At 36.7% G+C, this 17,370-nt stretch overlaps 1 protein-coding gene across 1 annotated transcript in view; it reads right to left on the bottom strand.

The window, feature by feature from the left end:
- Nucleotides 1-17,370, bottom strand: part of WWOX (WW domain containing oxidoreductase) — a 537,170-nt gene that overhangs the window by 412,346 nt on the left and 107,454 nt on the right. Inside the window, exon 6 of the mRNA XM_086469368.1 lies at nucleotides 5,458-5,546. Within this exon, the coding sequence (XP_086325494.1) occupies nucleotides 5,458-5,546 (89 nt within the window). The remainder of the gene's footprint in view (nucleotides 1-5,457; nucleotides 5,547-17,370) is intronic.

Below are 17,370 nucleotides of genomic sequence, written 5' to 3'. Positions count from 1 at the left end.
CGATTTGATCGTGGTTAAATTGGAATTAAAAAACAACTTAACACACCTGCAATATGTCAGTTATAATACATGAAAACACACCAAAAAAAAGTGTTCTGGAGTGAATTATCAGCAGGCTCTGAAATCTTAATTGCCCCCGCAAGGTTTCAGAGTGCTTCTGCTTGCAGCATGAGAAATGAATGTAAAACTCGTAGAGTTTCAGGCCTCAGTTAAGGATGCCAGATGAAAATCTGGCCCTCTCCATTTTGGGTCTGGTCAGGGAAATAAGAAAAGACTAAAGTTCCAAATGGAGAATCATAATTCATAACTGCTGTCTTTTCCATATTTCTACACATAGCATAAGTGAATAAACTGTTAGCATATGTCAATCCTTACCACAGAAAAAAATCTTATTTTAAAGTATAGGAAAGTAACTGCAGTGAAAATCTACATATGGAAGTCCTGCATAATAATGAATTGCTGCTACCAGTTCAGAAAACTCTAAGCAGTAGCTGTTGGCAAACACTATTTTATATCTTTGAAGTAATTCAAGATTTTTCAGGATAATTTCATATTTTTTTTCCTCAAACGCTGAGAACATTAAATTGATGTCTTACTGTTTGGCTGAAGAGAACTTCAATTCAAGCCAAGTGGCACCATGCACCACTCAAAACTAAAGATGCACATAAAATTTCATCTGTAACTTTACTGCTCACTTCTGTCTGCTAACTCTTTTGATCATGGAAGTGTTCCTATGCTGAGGACCAGGCAAATGCCATGTTACCATGACAGTAAATATTGACAAGAGTTAGCTATTTTGGAAATTGTAGAACTGAAACAGTAGTGCTGTCCCCCAGTTAAAATACACAGGTTTTAGTCAAACGTGATGATTAAGCTGGGAAGTAGTATCACATCCACAAATCCACACTCCTACACAAATACCAAATCCTACAGGCCCTGAACTATCAAACACTGACGCTGACTAAATTTAAATGCTACGTTGCATACAATCACAGGAGGGCAGTCATTTTGTCTATAAAGTGGATTAATATCAACCATAATTCCTCACATTGTGCCCAGACAATGAGAAGGAGATTCAATTCCGTGGTTTTTTAGTTCCAAAAGCCTAATATGAAAGATTGGTTGGTCTGCCTCTTCCAACTGCACAAAAATCAGCTAATGCCAAATCCATCTTAGGCCAGAACATTATTATAAACAGATCATTTATTTGATTTTCCATAACAGAGACATTCAATCAACTGCCTGAGCTGGAAACTAGCAGAGGGGAAAGGCTAGATACAGATGTAAGAAGTAACTTGAACAAATCTAGCCATTTAGCTGCACTGACACCTCTTTTCCTACTCTCATCCTAACCCTAGCACTGTCTTCACATGGAAGGAAGGTGGAGGTCATTCACTCCTGGTGGAAATATCCAGTGGGGAATGTATCTCCAAACAACAAGCCAGGAATACTAAAAGCCAGAAATCACAATGGAAAAAAAAAATAAAAAATAAAAAAATTCACAGAAATAACAGCATTGCATTTCAATGGGAGGGCCTAAAATTAGCCACCACATAAAATATATGCAACATAATGAACTGGCTTTCTCTAAAGAATTTCTTCTGTAAATCCTTCAGCCCTTTCTTTTACCAAGTTAGACTTCCACTTTATGTATTAGTCACATTGTCTTCAGGCTGTGCTATAACAAAGTAAGAGGTAGACATTACACAAACATTAAACAGCAATATTGTTTTATTCTGTCTTCTCCCAAAGATGACTCTGGGAGATCCAACTAAGTTACTGTGTTTAGCTTATTCTGCCCACAGAATTTTTGTAACTGTGAGAGCAAGAAAAACTGGGGAGCACTGCTTTGCTCCTAAGGAAAGTTTATATTCTGCTGAGATCACTGAACTGTAGGGTCTAAAATAATCTGCAAAACCCTTCTCCCCCAAAGCTTTCTTTGAAACTGCATGGATTAAAAAAAAAAGTCTCAGAAAAAGAAACAGCTGTATCAACTCAAGAGTATAGATAATGCAAACCAAAAAATACTTTTTTTCTGTGAGGATGAAGAATTTTCTAGAACATATTAGGAATATGACACAATTTACCAGTGTTTATGTATTCTGAGCCCAAATTTTATCTGTGGACAAGGCTGCAACACCTAACAAATCCAAACAGGGCTGAAAGTTTCCTGTCAAATCTCAGAAGCATGATAACTTGAAGATGAATCATCTGATATTTTACTTTCAAACAAGGAGGCCCTCTTAGCTCTTAAGTACTAATCCAATTTATCTTAAATGTTCCTTTTCAGAGTAACTCTCTCCTCCTGTCTATTATTTTTGTTTTTCTCAATGCTCCCTCTGTTGCACCATTTGTTTTCTCCATGCAATCAGCCCCTGTCAAATTTCTGTTAAGCAGAGGATGAGATTTCTTCATTCTTCACGTGGTTTCCACAACCTCAGATTCTCAAGCACATTAAAGAAGGCATTTTTTTTCCCCTGCAAGTTACTTGATTAAGGCAGGAGATTCACAATCCCAGCAATTTTCCCTCTGCTCCCTGCAATACCACCACCACCACCTTCCCCAGCTGCAACAGGTTTTGATGTTCTACTGAAATTTAGGGATCGTTTTTCTGGAGTAGTTCCATTTTCATTTTCTCATCCAGGATAAGATCTGTGAAACACAGTCCTTGAAGACTCTTTTCCAACAGCTATCAACCAGGGAAGAACAGGTTCCCAGGTTGTGATGTGACTATGAGTACACCCTTACATCCGCTGACAAAAAATAGTACCTAGAGACATTAAGTGTCCCAGAAAAGCGGAATTTCGAGACAAGCAAATCTATTCTCCACTTCATAAATTTTCAGTTATTAGGTCAGGTGTCACCAAGACCAACAGATTCTGTAGAATACTAAAGTGTCCCAGAAAGCAATAGTGGACTGGAGAAATTAAACAGACAATAAAACTATCTGCACCCAGAAGTTTAAGATCTTCACCACTGAACACTAAAGGCCTTTTCATGTAATGTGTTGTGAGACGTAAAAATATAGATCTTTATTAAACTAGGCAAGCTCATATAAAATTTTTCCTTCACAGTTTAAAATCACTGTAGTCTTTTAGCAGGAACGAAGAACTATACAACTCAGAACTCAAATGTTAGTTTTGTTTAGAAAAAAAATCAAACACTTTATTTGCTTTTCCTACTACTTGATTGGTAAGAAATTTGTAAGAAAGAAAAGTCTATACCCATAACGTATTTCCTACGCTCATTAACAGGACTTACAGTTACCTCATGGGAACTGGGGAGAGCGTACCACAGTGTGCCTTCTCCTACAGGTGCATGAAATCAGGGACACCAAAGCCTTTTCAGAAAGTTAGGCTACCAGCTAACACACTTGCCAAAGCATAAAGAACAAGACTTAGTCTGTCACTGAAGCCTCTAAAATTCCTTTCAATTGCTCATAAAGCTACTAATGCAAAGGAATCCCTGATCTGACAGAAGCCTCTGGACACTACGGCAAAACAAATAAACGAAAAGACAAAAGTAGTTAGTGTACATCAGGGCTGGAAAACACATAGGGCTAGCATTGTAGTAATAAGATGCTACTGCCATGTAATTGCTTTTCTGACCATATCCAGACGTAGTTAAATCACAAAAAATCAGGGCCAGAAAGACCTAGTAGGTCTTCCAGTCCATTCTCCTGCCAGGATAGATGACTGTAAGGTAACTCTTCTGTATCTATATCAGATAAAAGATCTACTGCTACAGGCAGTATGTGGGGTCTGGTTTCCATCCAGCCTCAGACTTTAAACAAAATATAACTGGAAATTCATTTCGGTCAAAACCCCACAAGTCTCACAACAGCTGCAGACCTTAGACTTTCCTATAATACTCGGAGTAGTCCTGCCAGACACACATATCTGAGCTCAGATTTGAGACAGAAATATCTGAAGGCAAGGCAGAGACTATAAATACTATATATTACTAAATTTTTCCAAATAAAATGAAAGTGAAACGTTAGCAAAACCTGTCCATCACTGATAATGTAGCTTAACAGACCTACACTGGTAAAACAATGTATGCTAACAAAAGTAAAACAGGTTTTACTGATTCTATATCTTTACTGATTCTCTATCTTCTCATTTTCTAAGTTCTCTGGCAAAAATTGATTTAAGAATGTTCACTTCTAAGGATTTATAAGCATGCATACCAAATGGACTAGGTAGGATGACCATGATATGATCTGCAACACACAAATCAAGCTAAGACCTGCATTTGGAAGAAGGGTGGGTTTAACTTTTCACTTTACTGTATAGTTTTCAAAGACATGTAGGATAATGAAAGCATGAAGAAGATAAATTAAAAAATTTACTGGTCTTATATTATGAAACTGAGTTACTATTAAGGCAGCAATACTGCAAAGATTTGTCTTTCTATTTCAAGAAAGTTTTAATATATGAAGATGATACATGATAAGAAAACATTGTTACCAAGGATTTTGGCAGTAAAGGAATTTGTGTTAGAAGTCAGTTTTGACAATTCTTTGAATCTAAAAGACCTGTAAGTACTAAAATGTCATCTGTCTGTCCATGTGAGATTTAGCTTTGGCAGTATTTCAAAAGTGAAAAAAACATTCTTTGTTATATATTTTCCCTATGACAATATATTTTCAAAGCTACGAGGCCATATTCTCTTGAGAAGTACAGCAAGATGTATATGTGTTACAGAAATATTTGCAGAAAAAAGCTAAGTATGAATACTGACAACAATCAATGGGTCAAACGTTGGATAAAAGCACAAAGTGTGGAATTTATTGTCAAGAGCTGGCACTTAAAAGATTTCAAATCATTTTTTCAATTTAGAGATTCATTGTTCTGCTCAAGCTAAATGAAACAAACCATTTGGAAACTAACCTGCTTATCTCTATATAAATTTGTCTATTGTTAAGTTATGTCATTATTATCCCCTCTCTCCCTTTCCCTTTTTTTTTTTTTTTTTTTTTAATTATAGACTATTCCAGATACAGGTCTGGAAAACGGAGCTGTCTGGCTCATAAGGCTATTTTTTTTAATGCTTTAAAAATAAAAACAAAGAGAGAGAGAAGGTTAGAAAAGAAAGTAAGACAAGGAGTGCACTAATCACTCATCCCTGACCTATTCCAGACCACTGCAAAACTGACAAATGTTGCCTGAGCTGTTTTTTATGCAGTTTGGCTTTGGCCTTTTTCAATAGCCACAGGGGTATCAACGCCCTCTTTAAAGCTGGGGCCACACATGGAATAAAAAGAAATCTGTAACTATTTTTGAGATGAAAACAAATGATCTTTAATTTACATTTAAAAAAAAATCCTGTGAAAAGATTATTCACTAACTGTAGTTGCTGATCAGTCCAACTATGGTGTATTCTGCCAACTGTGCTTAGCTGATAAAGACATTAAAATAAGAAAAAAATATTGCATGTAATTTTCCGAATACTTACATATTCTTGGATTTGAATGCTTCAGCAAAGTGCTGCACACTCTGAAGAGAAGCAAGGTCTAAGGTCATTGCTTCTACCTTGGCTTTATGCTGGAACAAGAGAAAACATAAAAAAAAAAAGATAAATAACAGCAAGTTGACTTCATAGTATCATGTTACAGTAAACGTGTTATGAAACTTGCCCGATTCCCTTGTTTAACATTATAACCCCAAAGCGGATACAAATCATCAAAAAGAATGGACGAGTACAACATTTAGTGCCAAAAGTAGCATTGCAATTTTGTGGTTCTGCTAAAAACACACACTATGTGTAACACACGGCTTCATGTAACACAATGAATCGACACGAGGTAGTGTTAAGGTTAACAGGGTATCTTTTTTCTCCCATTTTTTCTGGTGAAACGTATGTAAACTTATGAAATAAAAAGTACAGTAAGCATTATTCTTAGTGCATGATATTTTTTAAATACCATACCGATAGAAAAATACTCATTAAATACTGTATAAAAAATGGCTAAATTCAAACTTGCAGATATTAATCCAAAACAATCATAGCTGGTGCTATAAAAGACAGTATAAAATGAGAACAGAAAAGCAGTGATCAACCTACACATTTTTTCATACAATAAGAGTTTATCAGTTCATAATATCTTCTAAAGAAACTGCATATGTACTTAAAACCAACTTTTCACCTAGAAGAAGACGTGCAGTCCCACAAAACGACAGGTTAAGCTGAAGGCACCGCCTTAGGCACCACCAAAACAACTCACTATTTTCAGCTCTAAGAACCCTGTTCTCAGATCTTATGAAACGCTTACAGTCCAATCTCTGAACAAAATGAATCAAAAGTCTATTTTCATTGCAACCACTAAAGTGAATGCCATCACAGAATCAAGTGGACTGTGGTTCTTCCAAGTCACAGTTCTGAACTAGCTTTTGTTTGAGTGCAGCTGTGTGTCTGCACCGCAATATCCAACAGTTACCTTCACTTCTTCCACAAATGCTATACTTTCAGATATCTATGATCCTCTGCAAAATACCAACCGTCATGACATACAACTCACATAGACCCCCAAAGAAATTATGAACATGTGTATTTCTGCTCACCCTCACTTTTAAACTCATAGCTGCCCAACACAACATAAACTTTCTGGTATATAAAACAAAGCTGGCTAAAGCACTGTACTCTCCCCAGACCTAAACATGCCAACTTTCAGTGCACTTTGCTTAGCTTATCCAGCAAAAACAAAATTAGAGGGACACTTCATGTAATTCCAACATGCTACCTACACCTACGTATAATGGTCATGGTTCAGACTGGACATTAGCACTACTAAAAGAAAGAGAAAGAAAATATGGAGCAGACACAGTGGTACTATGCAATCAAAGGCAGCATTTGAGTGGAGAGGCAATAGGAGCTTTGTTAGCACCATGGTGCGAGGAGGATCTACTGCAATTATAAGGTTATACAGTGAGCGTTTCTGGAGGAACCAAAAGGGAGCAGCACGCATGTCAGTGCAGAAGGAAGCCAAGAAGAGTGCTCCAAAGTTCAAGCAATTCATCTGATCTCCATGTTTCATTACCTCTGGTACTTTTCTCCCTACATCTGTTTTCTATTTTGCTAGCGCCCATTCTGCCCGCTACAAGTACCTTTCAGGTTGGGTTTAAACAGAATGTCACTCAAATTCCTTTTGTGCCACTCCAGCCAGATTTATCAAGACAGTAAAATAAATACAACTAAAATTTCAACAAGTTCAATTCCCCTAGGAAGTATCAATTGCTGAAGTCTGAAAATCATAGAATCATAGAACAGTTTGTGCTGGAAGGGACCTTTAAAGGTCACCTAGTCCAACCCCCCTGCAGTGAGTAGGAACATCTTTAGCCAGATCAGGTTGCTCAGAGCCCCGTCCAAGCTGACCATGAGTGTTTCCAGGGATTTGGCTTCTACCACCTCTCTGGGCAGCCTGTGCCAGTGTTTCACCACTCTCACAGTAAAGAATTTCTTCCTTTTATCTAGTCTAAATCTGCCCTCTTTTAGTTCAAAACCATTACTCCTTGTCTGATCGCAGCAGGCCCTGCTAAAAAGATTGCCCCATCTTTCTTTTAGCCCCCCTTTAAGCACTGGAAGGCCACTATAAGTTCTCCCCGAAGCCTTCTCTTCTCCAGGCTGAACAACCCCAACTCTCTCAGCCTGTCCTCACGGGGGAGGTGCTCCAGCCCCCTGAGCATCTTCATGTCCCTCTTCTGGACCTGCTCAAGCAGGTCCATGTCTGTCTTGTGCTGGGAACCCCAGAGCTGGACACAGCACTGCAGGTGGGGTCTGGCCAGAGCAGAGCAGAGGGGGAGAATCCCCTCCTTCGCCCTGCTGGCCACGCTCCTTGTGATGCAGCCCAGGATGTGACTGACTTTCTGGGCTGTGAGCGCACACAGCTGGCTCATGTCCAGCTTTTCGTCCACCAACACCCGCAAGACCTTCTCGGCAGGGCTGCTCTCGATCCTTTCATCTGTCAGCCTGAACTGGTATCATGGATTGCCCCAACCCAGGTGCAGGACCTTGGCCTTCACACAGGTTCACACAGGCCCACCTCTCCAGCCTGTCCAGGTGCCTCTGGTGGCATCCCATCTCTCAGGCCTGTCAACAGCACCACTCAGCTTGGTGTGCACTCGATCCCACCATCTACGTCACTGATGAAGATATTAAACAGCACTAGTCCCAGTGCGGACCAATGTTAAACCAAACTTCGTTACATTCTCCTGTCTCTCCCAAGGGTAAAAGGACAAGAATGCTACAAATATAGGGACAGAAAGGGGGGAAAAAAAATAAAAAATTAAGTAGCTCAACAGACTATACCACAAGCTGTTAGCTACTGTCCTCCTGGGGACACAGATTCAAGTCCACGCAATATTACTCAGGTAGTGCTCTTCCTCTTGGTGTCATGTGTTAGGCTTCTGCCACTGATTCCAAGGACAGAAGAGAAAAGTCTGTGTTATTTCAAGTCCAAAAGAAAAAAAGAGTATGACACCTCCAAAATACTTTCAGAAACAGGAATTAAACAGACTAAGATTGGCCTGGATTTGTGGATTAATATATTGAAAATGTAAAAATCAGAAATTTAAAAATCATGAATAAATTACTGAAAGTGATAAATCGTTGGCTGTTAGATAGCAAATGCAAACTATAATTATTTTTCTTCTGTCCAAGTTCCATCAATTAAATGAGACCACCTTCCTATTCATACTCCATTTTCCTCAGCAAGCAAGATAATTTATTTCAAACAATTTAACACTACTTTGCCTTTTTTTCTTTTAGCTTTGATACACCTACAGTTACAGAAAAAGAGAAAGAAAACATTTGTTAAGAAATTCAGGAAACTGTATCTAAAATTACCTGAATGAGGCAAAATGGTGAAGGAAAAAAAGGATGGGTTTAGTATTTTTTCCTATTGAACAGGTCATCAAAGGCAAATGGCAAAATAATTTTTTTTCAACTTCCTCCCTGCTTTTCTTTTTTAAAAACCTGATGGTACCAGTCTGTATTTCCTTCATATATACACAAGGTACATACTGAGCACAGAGACACCCATTTGCTCTGTTTTCCTTCTAGGAGAAACTGAAGCATGTGAAATCCAAAGCACTCAGAACAGAACTTGCCACCTCAGCTTCTGAAGGCAAGCAAAAAGCCAAGCATGAGCTTTTTCTCCAAACAGTAACTGGGGAAGGAATCAGTTTACATACCACGAGCTTCGCCAAGTTCCCCAACTTTTCTGTTTCAGATTCTCCCTTGTCAACTGAGATTCAAGCACCTCTCACTGCACAGAGGTATTTTGTAGACCATCAATTCCTACTATAATGTGAGAATGTGAAATGAAAAGCTTTTAGTATCAAATCATTTTCATTCCAAATTTTCCCACTCTTACTTCTATGTCACAATTTCTTTTAAAAAAGCTACGAATAAGCCAATACACTTGCAAGGTATGCTCTTAATAATGTAAGAATATCTAAGAACATCTCCAAGCAACGACAATTAGAAGGTTTTTTGTTTGTTTTCTCATAGTAGCTCAGTATTACCACTGTTATAGTGTTTTCCCATAAGCCCTAGGTAACACATATTGTGGTATTTATAGAAAAAGAAAACAAGTTATTTTAATAAAAAATAAAACTGAAAAACATTTTTGCTAAAAGGCATTGCAACTGTAATTGTAATCCACAGTCAGAACTGATTGTTAATGGTATGCTGCAAATCCTGATCTAATGTGTCATAATTGTATTATGCTGATGTCTCTCACCATTTCACTTCACATACTTTCAGTACTGAATTATGCCTCATTTTATGTTGTGAAATCTTAAATGAGACTTGTCACTTTCCCAAATACAGAAAACAGGCTTAAACCTGACATTGTAAAATCAACACACTAAGAAAACTCCAGAATTTTTAAAATTAAATCGACAAAAGATATTTCTGCTCCCTCTACTACTTTATTTTCATTTACATCATTTAAGGGGAAACTAAATAACGGAATGAGTGTAGAAAAATTTAAAGAGCCCACTTGTAAATCATAGGTTCATTACTACATTGCACTGTTGAGAGCCTGTGAAAAATGAGCTGGTGCCCTCGCTGCAGATCCCCAGGACAAATGTCCCAAGTGTGTCTAAAACCACTTCCACAACTAGACTCAGACCAGGGCTGCAAACTGGCCAAAAGGAGAGCAGACACAAGAGGTGGGTACACTTCTGCTGCTTGCTGAACGTTGTGAAAACAAGTCAGCTGGAAGCAACTGAAGCAGCTGGAGAGTATCTGTACATCATGGGTGCTCAAAGAGCCGTTCAAGGCTAACAATGTCTAGGCACCAACATCCCATCTTTGAAGAAACAGCCGAGGGCAGATCATTCTCTGGTTCCTAACAAGTCCTCTTTTAAACACAACACAGTAACATTTTGAAAAGTGCAAAGACAATGTTTTATCTTGTATTTCACAATTTTATCCCCAGTTCTAAAAGCATTTTATCAATATTTCCAGGTGAGTTCCATTACTCTAAATAACAACAGAAAACAGTTTGCTTAGTTTTGTGTGTAAGTTACTCCTTATTGGAGCAAAAATATTAAAAATGCTTAAGTGCAATTGGCTATATTTTGCACTCAAGCTAGAAAAATGCTTATTGAGCCAGAAACTAACAAGAAAGTGAAAACATCCAGAAAGCAAGCAATTTCACTATATGCAATGTATTCACTTTACAGCTTAAAAACTGTTTAAAAATGAACACTGCATGGTAGAGTAGTTTGGCAGTAAACATGATTGTGCATTTGTGTCTTGGTATTGAAGAAGGAGCCTTTTTTCATAGTGAATTTTTCATTCAAATGTAAGTGATGATTTACGTTAACTATAGGTAAAGCATAGCTACATTTTCCTGAAGGATTGCAAGGAAGTGAAGAGCAGTACAATAAGTTGAAGCATAAAAGCTTTCTCTGTCATAATATTTATTATAATGGCATATAAAATAGCTGAAATAAATAATAGATGACTAAAAGTAAATTCATATGATAAAGAATCTTTCAGCAGACACCATTACTTCTGACTGCTCCAGTTTCATACAGAGTTGAAGAGTCTTAATAAATATGCTGTAGCCCCTGTATTTTATGTAAGTACAAGTCATTTTGTAAGGGCCTACTTAAAATGTAACACAGTGGACACTAGATAATCTACTATATAATTTTACTCTCAAAAGGTATTCTGTATATATCTTCGATATTTCAAAGTCCTTAATTCAAAACTGAATACATAGCACAACAACAAAAATATCTGACTTTCAGGAACTGAAAATACAATAAATTGGTAAAAAAAAGTTTCATTTGATAAAGAAAAATCTTGATGACAACATCTTGGAATGCAAATAGTTCTTATATGTGATGTGAGAAACAGAAAATCTTGAGGGGAAAAAAATTGACATCAAAGCTAATGAAAAGTCTGTGGAATTATCTTAAAATAGGTAAAGTAAACAAATAACCAAAACTCAGCATATGACAAGCAATGCCCAAATAAACCCATTGTTCCACGTTGAGGAGAAAGCGGAGGATGTTTCGAAGCACGTCTGACAATCTGACACCCAGCTTATGACTGTCGATAGCCAGTGCCATGCACTATTTATGGAGGCACATAATAGGGAAAAAGGCTTTCACTCAGGATTAGGCCTGTAAGTATTATTGCCCCTAATGTAGTCAATGCTTGGTACCTCATGCAAAACTGTATTTATGTAATGCCAGCTTCACCTTCTTGTGCGCTTTGAATGCTCTGCAGCTACTTCTCATGGAACTGATTGGGACAGATGAATCATACTGCTTTAAGAGTAACCCAACACACATGCTAGATGCTTTCATAACATGTTCTTCTGCTACATTTGATACATCTTAATAAAGTTCATTAGAAGACATCTGATGGAAACTTTTTTACACTCATTTTTCTAGTTTTTCTCCCCTTCACCCCCCAATATCAGCAATTTCTATACAGTACTTTAAAATTTTCACTAACTTCACGCACGAGAAGAAGGTACACGACAGAAACCAACTTCTTAAATACTAATTATTTTATTAACCCATTTACATGATGTACAAGCAAATAGCTGGGAGTAACTGTGATTCTTCAACAAAATCAGAGATGAAAAGGATTTTCTTCCTTTCATTAGAAAGAATATTTGTCTACTACACTTGATTTCACAATTTCCCAACATATTTGTTTTACCTGTATTTTGTTCATAATTTACAGGTGTAAACTTTCCACTATTCATCTTGCTCAGTCCCATCAAACATGTTTTCATGCTGTGTGTGAGATCTCCCAAAACCTGATTTTGCAAAGCCTGGTTCTTCCTGCTTAAGTAACTAGATCGTCACGTTCTTCACAAAAATGGAACTCCTGCAGAGGCTGCCTTCATCCAAGCCAAGTGAACAGCACATAAAGTCCTAACGGGGCAGTATGAGCCTGCAAATTGCTAGTATTACTGATCATCCTTGGACCTACATTTTATCATAAAGAATGAATTATTTTTATTTTTTCCTTGTCTCTATCTCTTCCACAGAACTTTTATGGATGTTTGCCAGAGAACAGTGTTTCTCTTCTTGGCATCATCTACATCTTAGAGTGGTAAGAGGCCTCTCCAGAAAAACCTGAAGCCCTCAAGCTGCAGTAGGATTGTACTGCAAATGAATGTCTTAAAGTTGCAATGGTAGTTCCCCACACATGATAGTCTAGAACAAACACCTGAACTGGAGATTTAACTGTTGAGCTCAACTGGGTTATAGAAGCAACAGAAAAGCTGGGATCCTCCTTTAGCTAGAGATTAAATATAAAGGCAACAAACGAGCCACTGAAATTCTGAAGACAAGAGACATGAAAGAGTGATAAAGTTGACCTGATATGGAGGAGTTCAGTTTCTATCGATGCCATACACCAACCTGGCATTTGGCTCCCACATTTAAACAAATCACTATTCACAGCAATATTTTTCCTTCTTCCAAATACTTAATTTACCTGTAATTTAACATCTATGTCACAAATACAACAATATGACTAAAGCCTCTAGGTATGGCTTGTATATTGAACTTGGATGTGAAAGGTCTTTCTTGGTCATGCGATAGTCATTTTAAACTCCTCAGTAATTTTAAAACAATCTCTTTCTATTAGAAAATGTCTACACATAAAAAGAAATGCAAAATACACATATTTATTTCTTGGTGGTTGCTTCATTTTTCAGATTTTAATATCTTTTCTTATAAATCTTCTGTAATAAATACCACTACAATAAGCAATAATGTTATCACACAATCTTTACATTATTTAATTCTTAGATCAGTATCTTTGTAAATTTGGCCTTTGATCTCTTCTGAAGATAATTATAAAGGAAATAAGGAAAAACATCTGCATTTCTTTCTGAAATTAGTATCTTCAGAGAAGTGAACTATGTCACAGCAATCCTAAATCACGCTTAAAAAGAGTAAGAGAAGTCAGTCTCCTAAGGACATTTTCAACATTATTTATCCCTTAACCAGAGAGAACAAAAACACACACACACACAAATTACTAGACTATAATTTTAGAATACTTTAATAAGTAGGCTCCAAATGTCCCTGATTTTTCCTGGATGCACATGGTCCCATTGCAGGCAGTACACATCTGCTTCAAGAACAAGAAATTACATGCATTTTTTTAAGAAAAAAAACTTCTGTAGGTTTTGGCAATAGGAATTTGTTTAGCTCTTAATGTACATGAACTCTGGGTATTTACTTGGGAGCCTACTTTTAGCTGGATTTTTTTCTTTCCCTGGATATAGATCACTTCTTTCTGTCTCCAAACGCCCATTCCTGTAAAGCTCATTTGAATTTATCTTGGGGAATCTCAAATAATCTCGGCAATATATTACATGTATACAGTTTACTATTCTAATAAACATATCTTCTTGTTTACAGAATAATCGAGGGAGCCTGGGAACATGTAACAGAATCTCAACTGTGGAGAGTCTCCTATTCAAATGCTTTCAATTCTTTTCATTCTGCAAGATTTGAAGTGATAGTAGAATGCATTTTCAAAAACAGCAACAAGGCAAACAGCGTCGGGATAATTTAGAAGCTACAGACTTTGTTTCCTTTTAAAAACTTCCTCAATTTGAAGTTTTTAAGATTAAATAAACCCAGTTTATGGGTTCCTGAGAAATACGCAATAGAGGAAGCAAACAGGGTGATGGATTTGTTGGAAATGGCAGAGACTGGAGGAAAAAAACCAGTATTTCGAAACAGACTAAACCGGTAACATCCCTATTGCAATACAATTCTATTGTTGTTAATTATCCATAAAATTAAAGATGCATTATCATACAGGTACAGCTACACATACACTGATGTATAAAACTTACAGCAGGATTTCACAGACAGGTTTTACACACAGAGGAAAAGTTAGCATCCCTACTGCAGATGACAAACAAGACAAGAAAAGCGTGATGGTCAAAAGGGCAACAATGTTTAAGTAAATACAAAATGAACTCTTTTTCCCTGTTCTCTCATGATCCATGATCATAAGCTGTGTTGTTGCCTGAAAGTGCAGACATGCACTGTGCAGTGCATTAATCCTTCAAACACTAACAGATGCTGGCAGGGATTTAGGCTGGAATGTATTTACAAAGTGACAAATTATGTTCCGTATTATACAGAGAGAGAAAGAGCACCCACAAATAGGCTGATAAATGTCAGCTGCAGTCACGACAAACGGTTTATTTTTATTATACTGTAACCACAAATGTTTTTTGCAGGGAGGCCCAAAGATTTATTTGTTGCAGGAAAAAACAAGATTATATATGACACAAAGTAATAACTGTGAGATCACTGATGTTCTGGGCAGCTTGCCCTCCTGGAAGCTATGTTCAGATTGAAAAATGTTGCTTAAAAATGGTATGTTATATGACACAAAATAAATAGTTCATAAATCTGTATTGAAACAACAATAACTAATAATTAAAGACAGTCTTAGGACATGGCTTACACCAGTTAAAAGGAAATCATACTATTTCCTTGAATGTTGAAAATGAAGTTACAATATTAAAATAAATCTGACAACAAAATTGTTTTAGATTAAAACCAAAGTGCTATAATTGCTAAATGGAAGCAACACATACTTAAAATGTGGTCATAGCGCTATATGAACAGTTAGTGTAACACAATTAATTGGCAGAATAGTGACGTCTGCAGGTTTCGAAATGCATTGCAGCTATTTTGAAGTACGTCAAAGCTTGCCAATAGATTTCAGGTACAGCTCTTTCCCCACACTCTTAATACTAGGAAAACACAAATATCAATATGGGTAAAAATCATCACTTCTTTAATCATTAAGAACGCTTCAACATAAGTAGAAGTAAATACATGAGACAAAGAAATGAAAGAACTGAATAATTAGCTATGTAAGGCATTTTAATTGGCAGTTCATGGTTACAATCTCCTAGCTTTAAACAACACAGATATCTTGCAGAACAGTATCCTCAAAAAAATAAACGCATACTCAAGTTCTTTTGTTTCCACAACTGTTCACATTCCCTAGCTAAGAGATACATTGAAAATGGTCACATTGTTATGCGTTTAATTTTAGAAAGTGAAATAAAAAGGACTGAATCACATTAGTAAAGATTTCTTGTACAAGTAAGGGTTGGCAGGATCAGGTTCTTAATATACACTTAATATACACAATATAGACTTGAAGAAAGATATTGTCTTCCTGCATGCACAAGAAAATATCAGGCGCATTTGAACAGTACTAGAATACGGAAACCTGCCATTATGCCTAGTGATCACAAAAGGAGGAAGTTTTTCTGTACTTTCTTTCTAAAGAAATGAGATTGTGTGACAAAGAAAATATGAACAAAATAAACACAAAGGCTGGAATTAAATTTCCATGAAAATGTGGCCCATCTCAGGAATCATTTTGTTCTACTTGTAATCAGCAATATAGATATATAATCAAACACATCATTAAAAGCATAATGTTAATTCCAGGGTTGTCTAAAAATCTGAGATCAAAGTCTAGAGCATGTATTTTACAGATGCATAAAGCTGATGGCATTCCGACACGGACAGGAGGGGTCATAAGGCCATGTCCCATTGTTCTAATAATTAAGAAAGTTTAAAATCGCTTTAGTGCAAATGTGAATGAAGACCAACATCAAGTGTCTTATTTTTAAGCCAATGTTAAAACCTCTGAAATTTTTTCTGCTAAATATAAATGAATTTTCTGATAAAATTCTGATCTCTAGATAACACAAGTTCTCCAGAAAATAATTGTCTCATGCAGCAATACAGTGGAAGAGTTGACAGTCACCTGTCATTACACTTACAAGAATACTTATTTCCTAAGTACAACCTGCCAATGAACAATATAGTGACAAGGATGGAGAATATGCCTTAAAAATTATATTCTTACAAGTACTTGTACACAGAAAATGAGGAAGAGCTGCCATTACAGCAAATAAAGCAGCAAGAAAAGCATAATAACAACCTACTTTTAACTTTAAATATTTGCCTGAAGAACAGGTGTGCAAGATTGACATAAATGCTTAATAGATAGAGGGAGAGAGAAGCAAGGAAGGAGAAAAACAATCACCACTGCCTTTGCCCTTCACAAAAGAAGCAAAACCGAACACAAAGAACTGAACAGGAAGAGAAGCAGCATGCTAAGTTTGTGAGTAATACTCTCTCTACTGGACAGAAAGACTTTTAAGATGCCTTCTGCAGTTCTGCAACCAGAAGTGTTAATTCCATGTTTTAATGCAGTCACTCAATTATTAAATCCTTTTCAATCTAACAGACATTGTTGCATAGCTAAATAACTGGTACATACTCTACCTTAAAATTTTGGTTTTTAAGCGAGTAGCCTAGGATTCTCCCAAATTTTAAGGTAAATACTGGCTGTACCTACCTGAACACCTGAAAAAATAGCAGCTACTGTATATCTTACCCATATGCCACATGCAAAAATTTAAAACATATTAAAAAAATTCAAAAAGAAAATTTCCAAGCAGATGTTTATAAACAGAAGGTAACGGATAAAAACCCAAACACAATGCTGCATTATGTTACATGATTCACTGATGAACCCATTGGAACCACAGCAAAAAGCCCTTCTGGAAAACTTCCAGAAATTAAAAGGTGCAAACAAGCTGCCTAATACCCTTGCGTAGACTGAATTCTTATGAAGAAAATAAAGTTTATTGTCTGGAAACAGAGAAAGCATGAGGAAAGCACTAAAGCAATGGAGGTGAACAATTAGACAGATGTTCACTTAAGGAAATAAAGAGAACAGAAGAAGCCATCACTGAGGAATTTTACGAGAATACTGACAACTCTGCACCTCATCAAGGGCACTGGTAAAGTTAAAGCCACTGAAGCC

The sequence above is a fragment of the Leptosomus discolor genome, chromosome 8 (genome assembly GCF_034619465.1).
Source record: "Leptosomus discolor isolate bLepDis1 chromosome 8, bLepDis1.hap2, whole genome shotgun sequence".
Lineage (NCBI taxonomy): Eukaryota > Metazoa > Chordata > Aves > Leptosomiformes > Leptosomidae > Leptosomus > Leptosomus discolor.
Note: the sequence above shows the minus strand (reverse complement) of the source record. Positions and strands in the feature narration are given on the sequence as shown.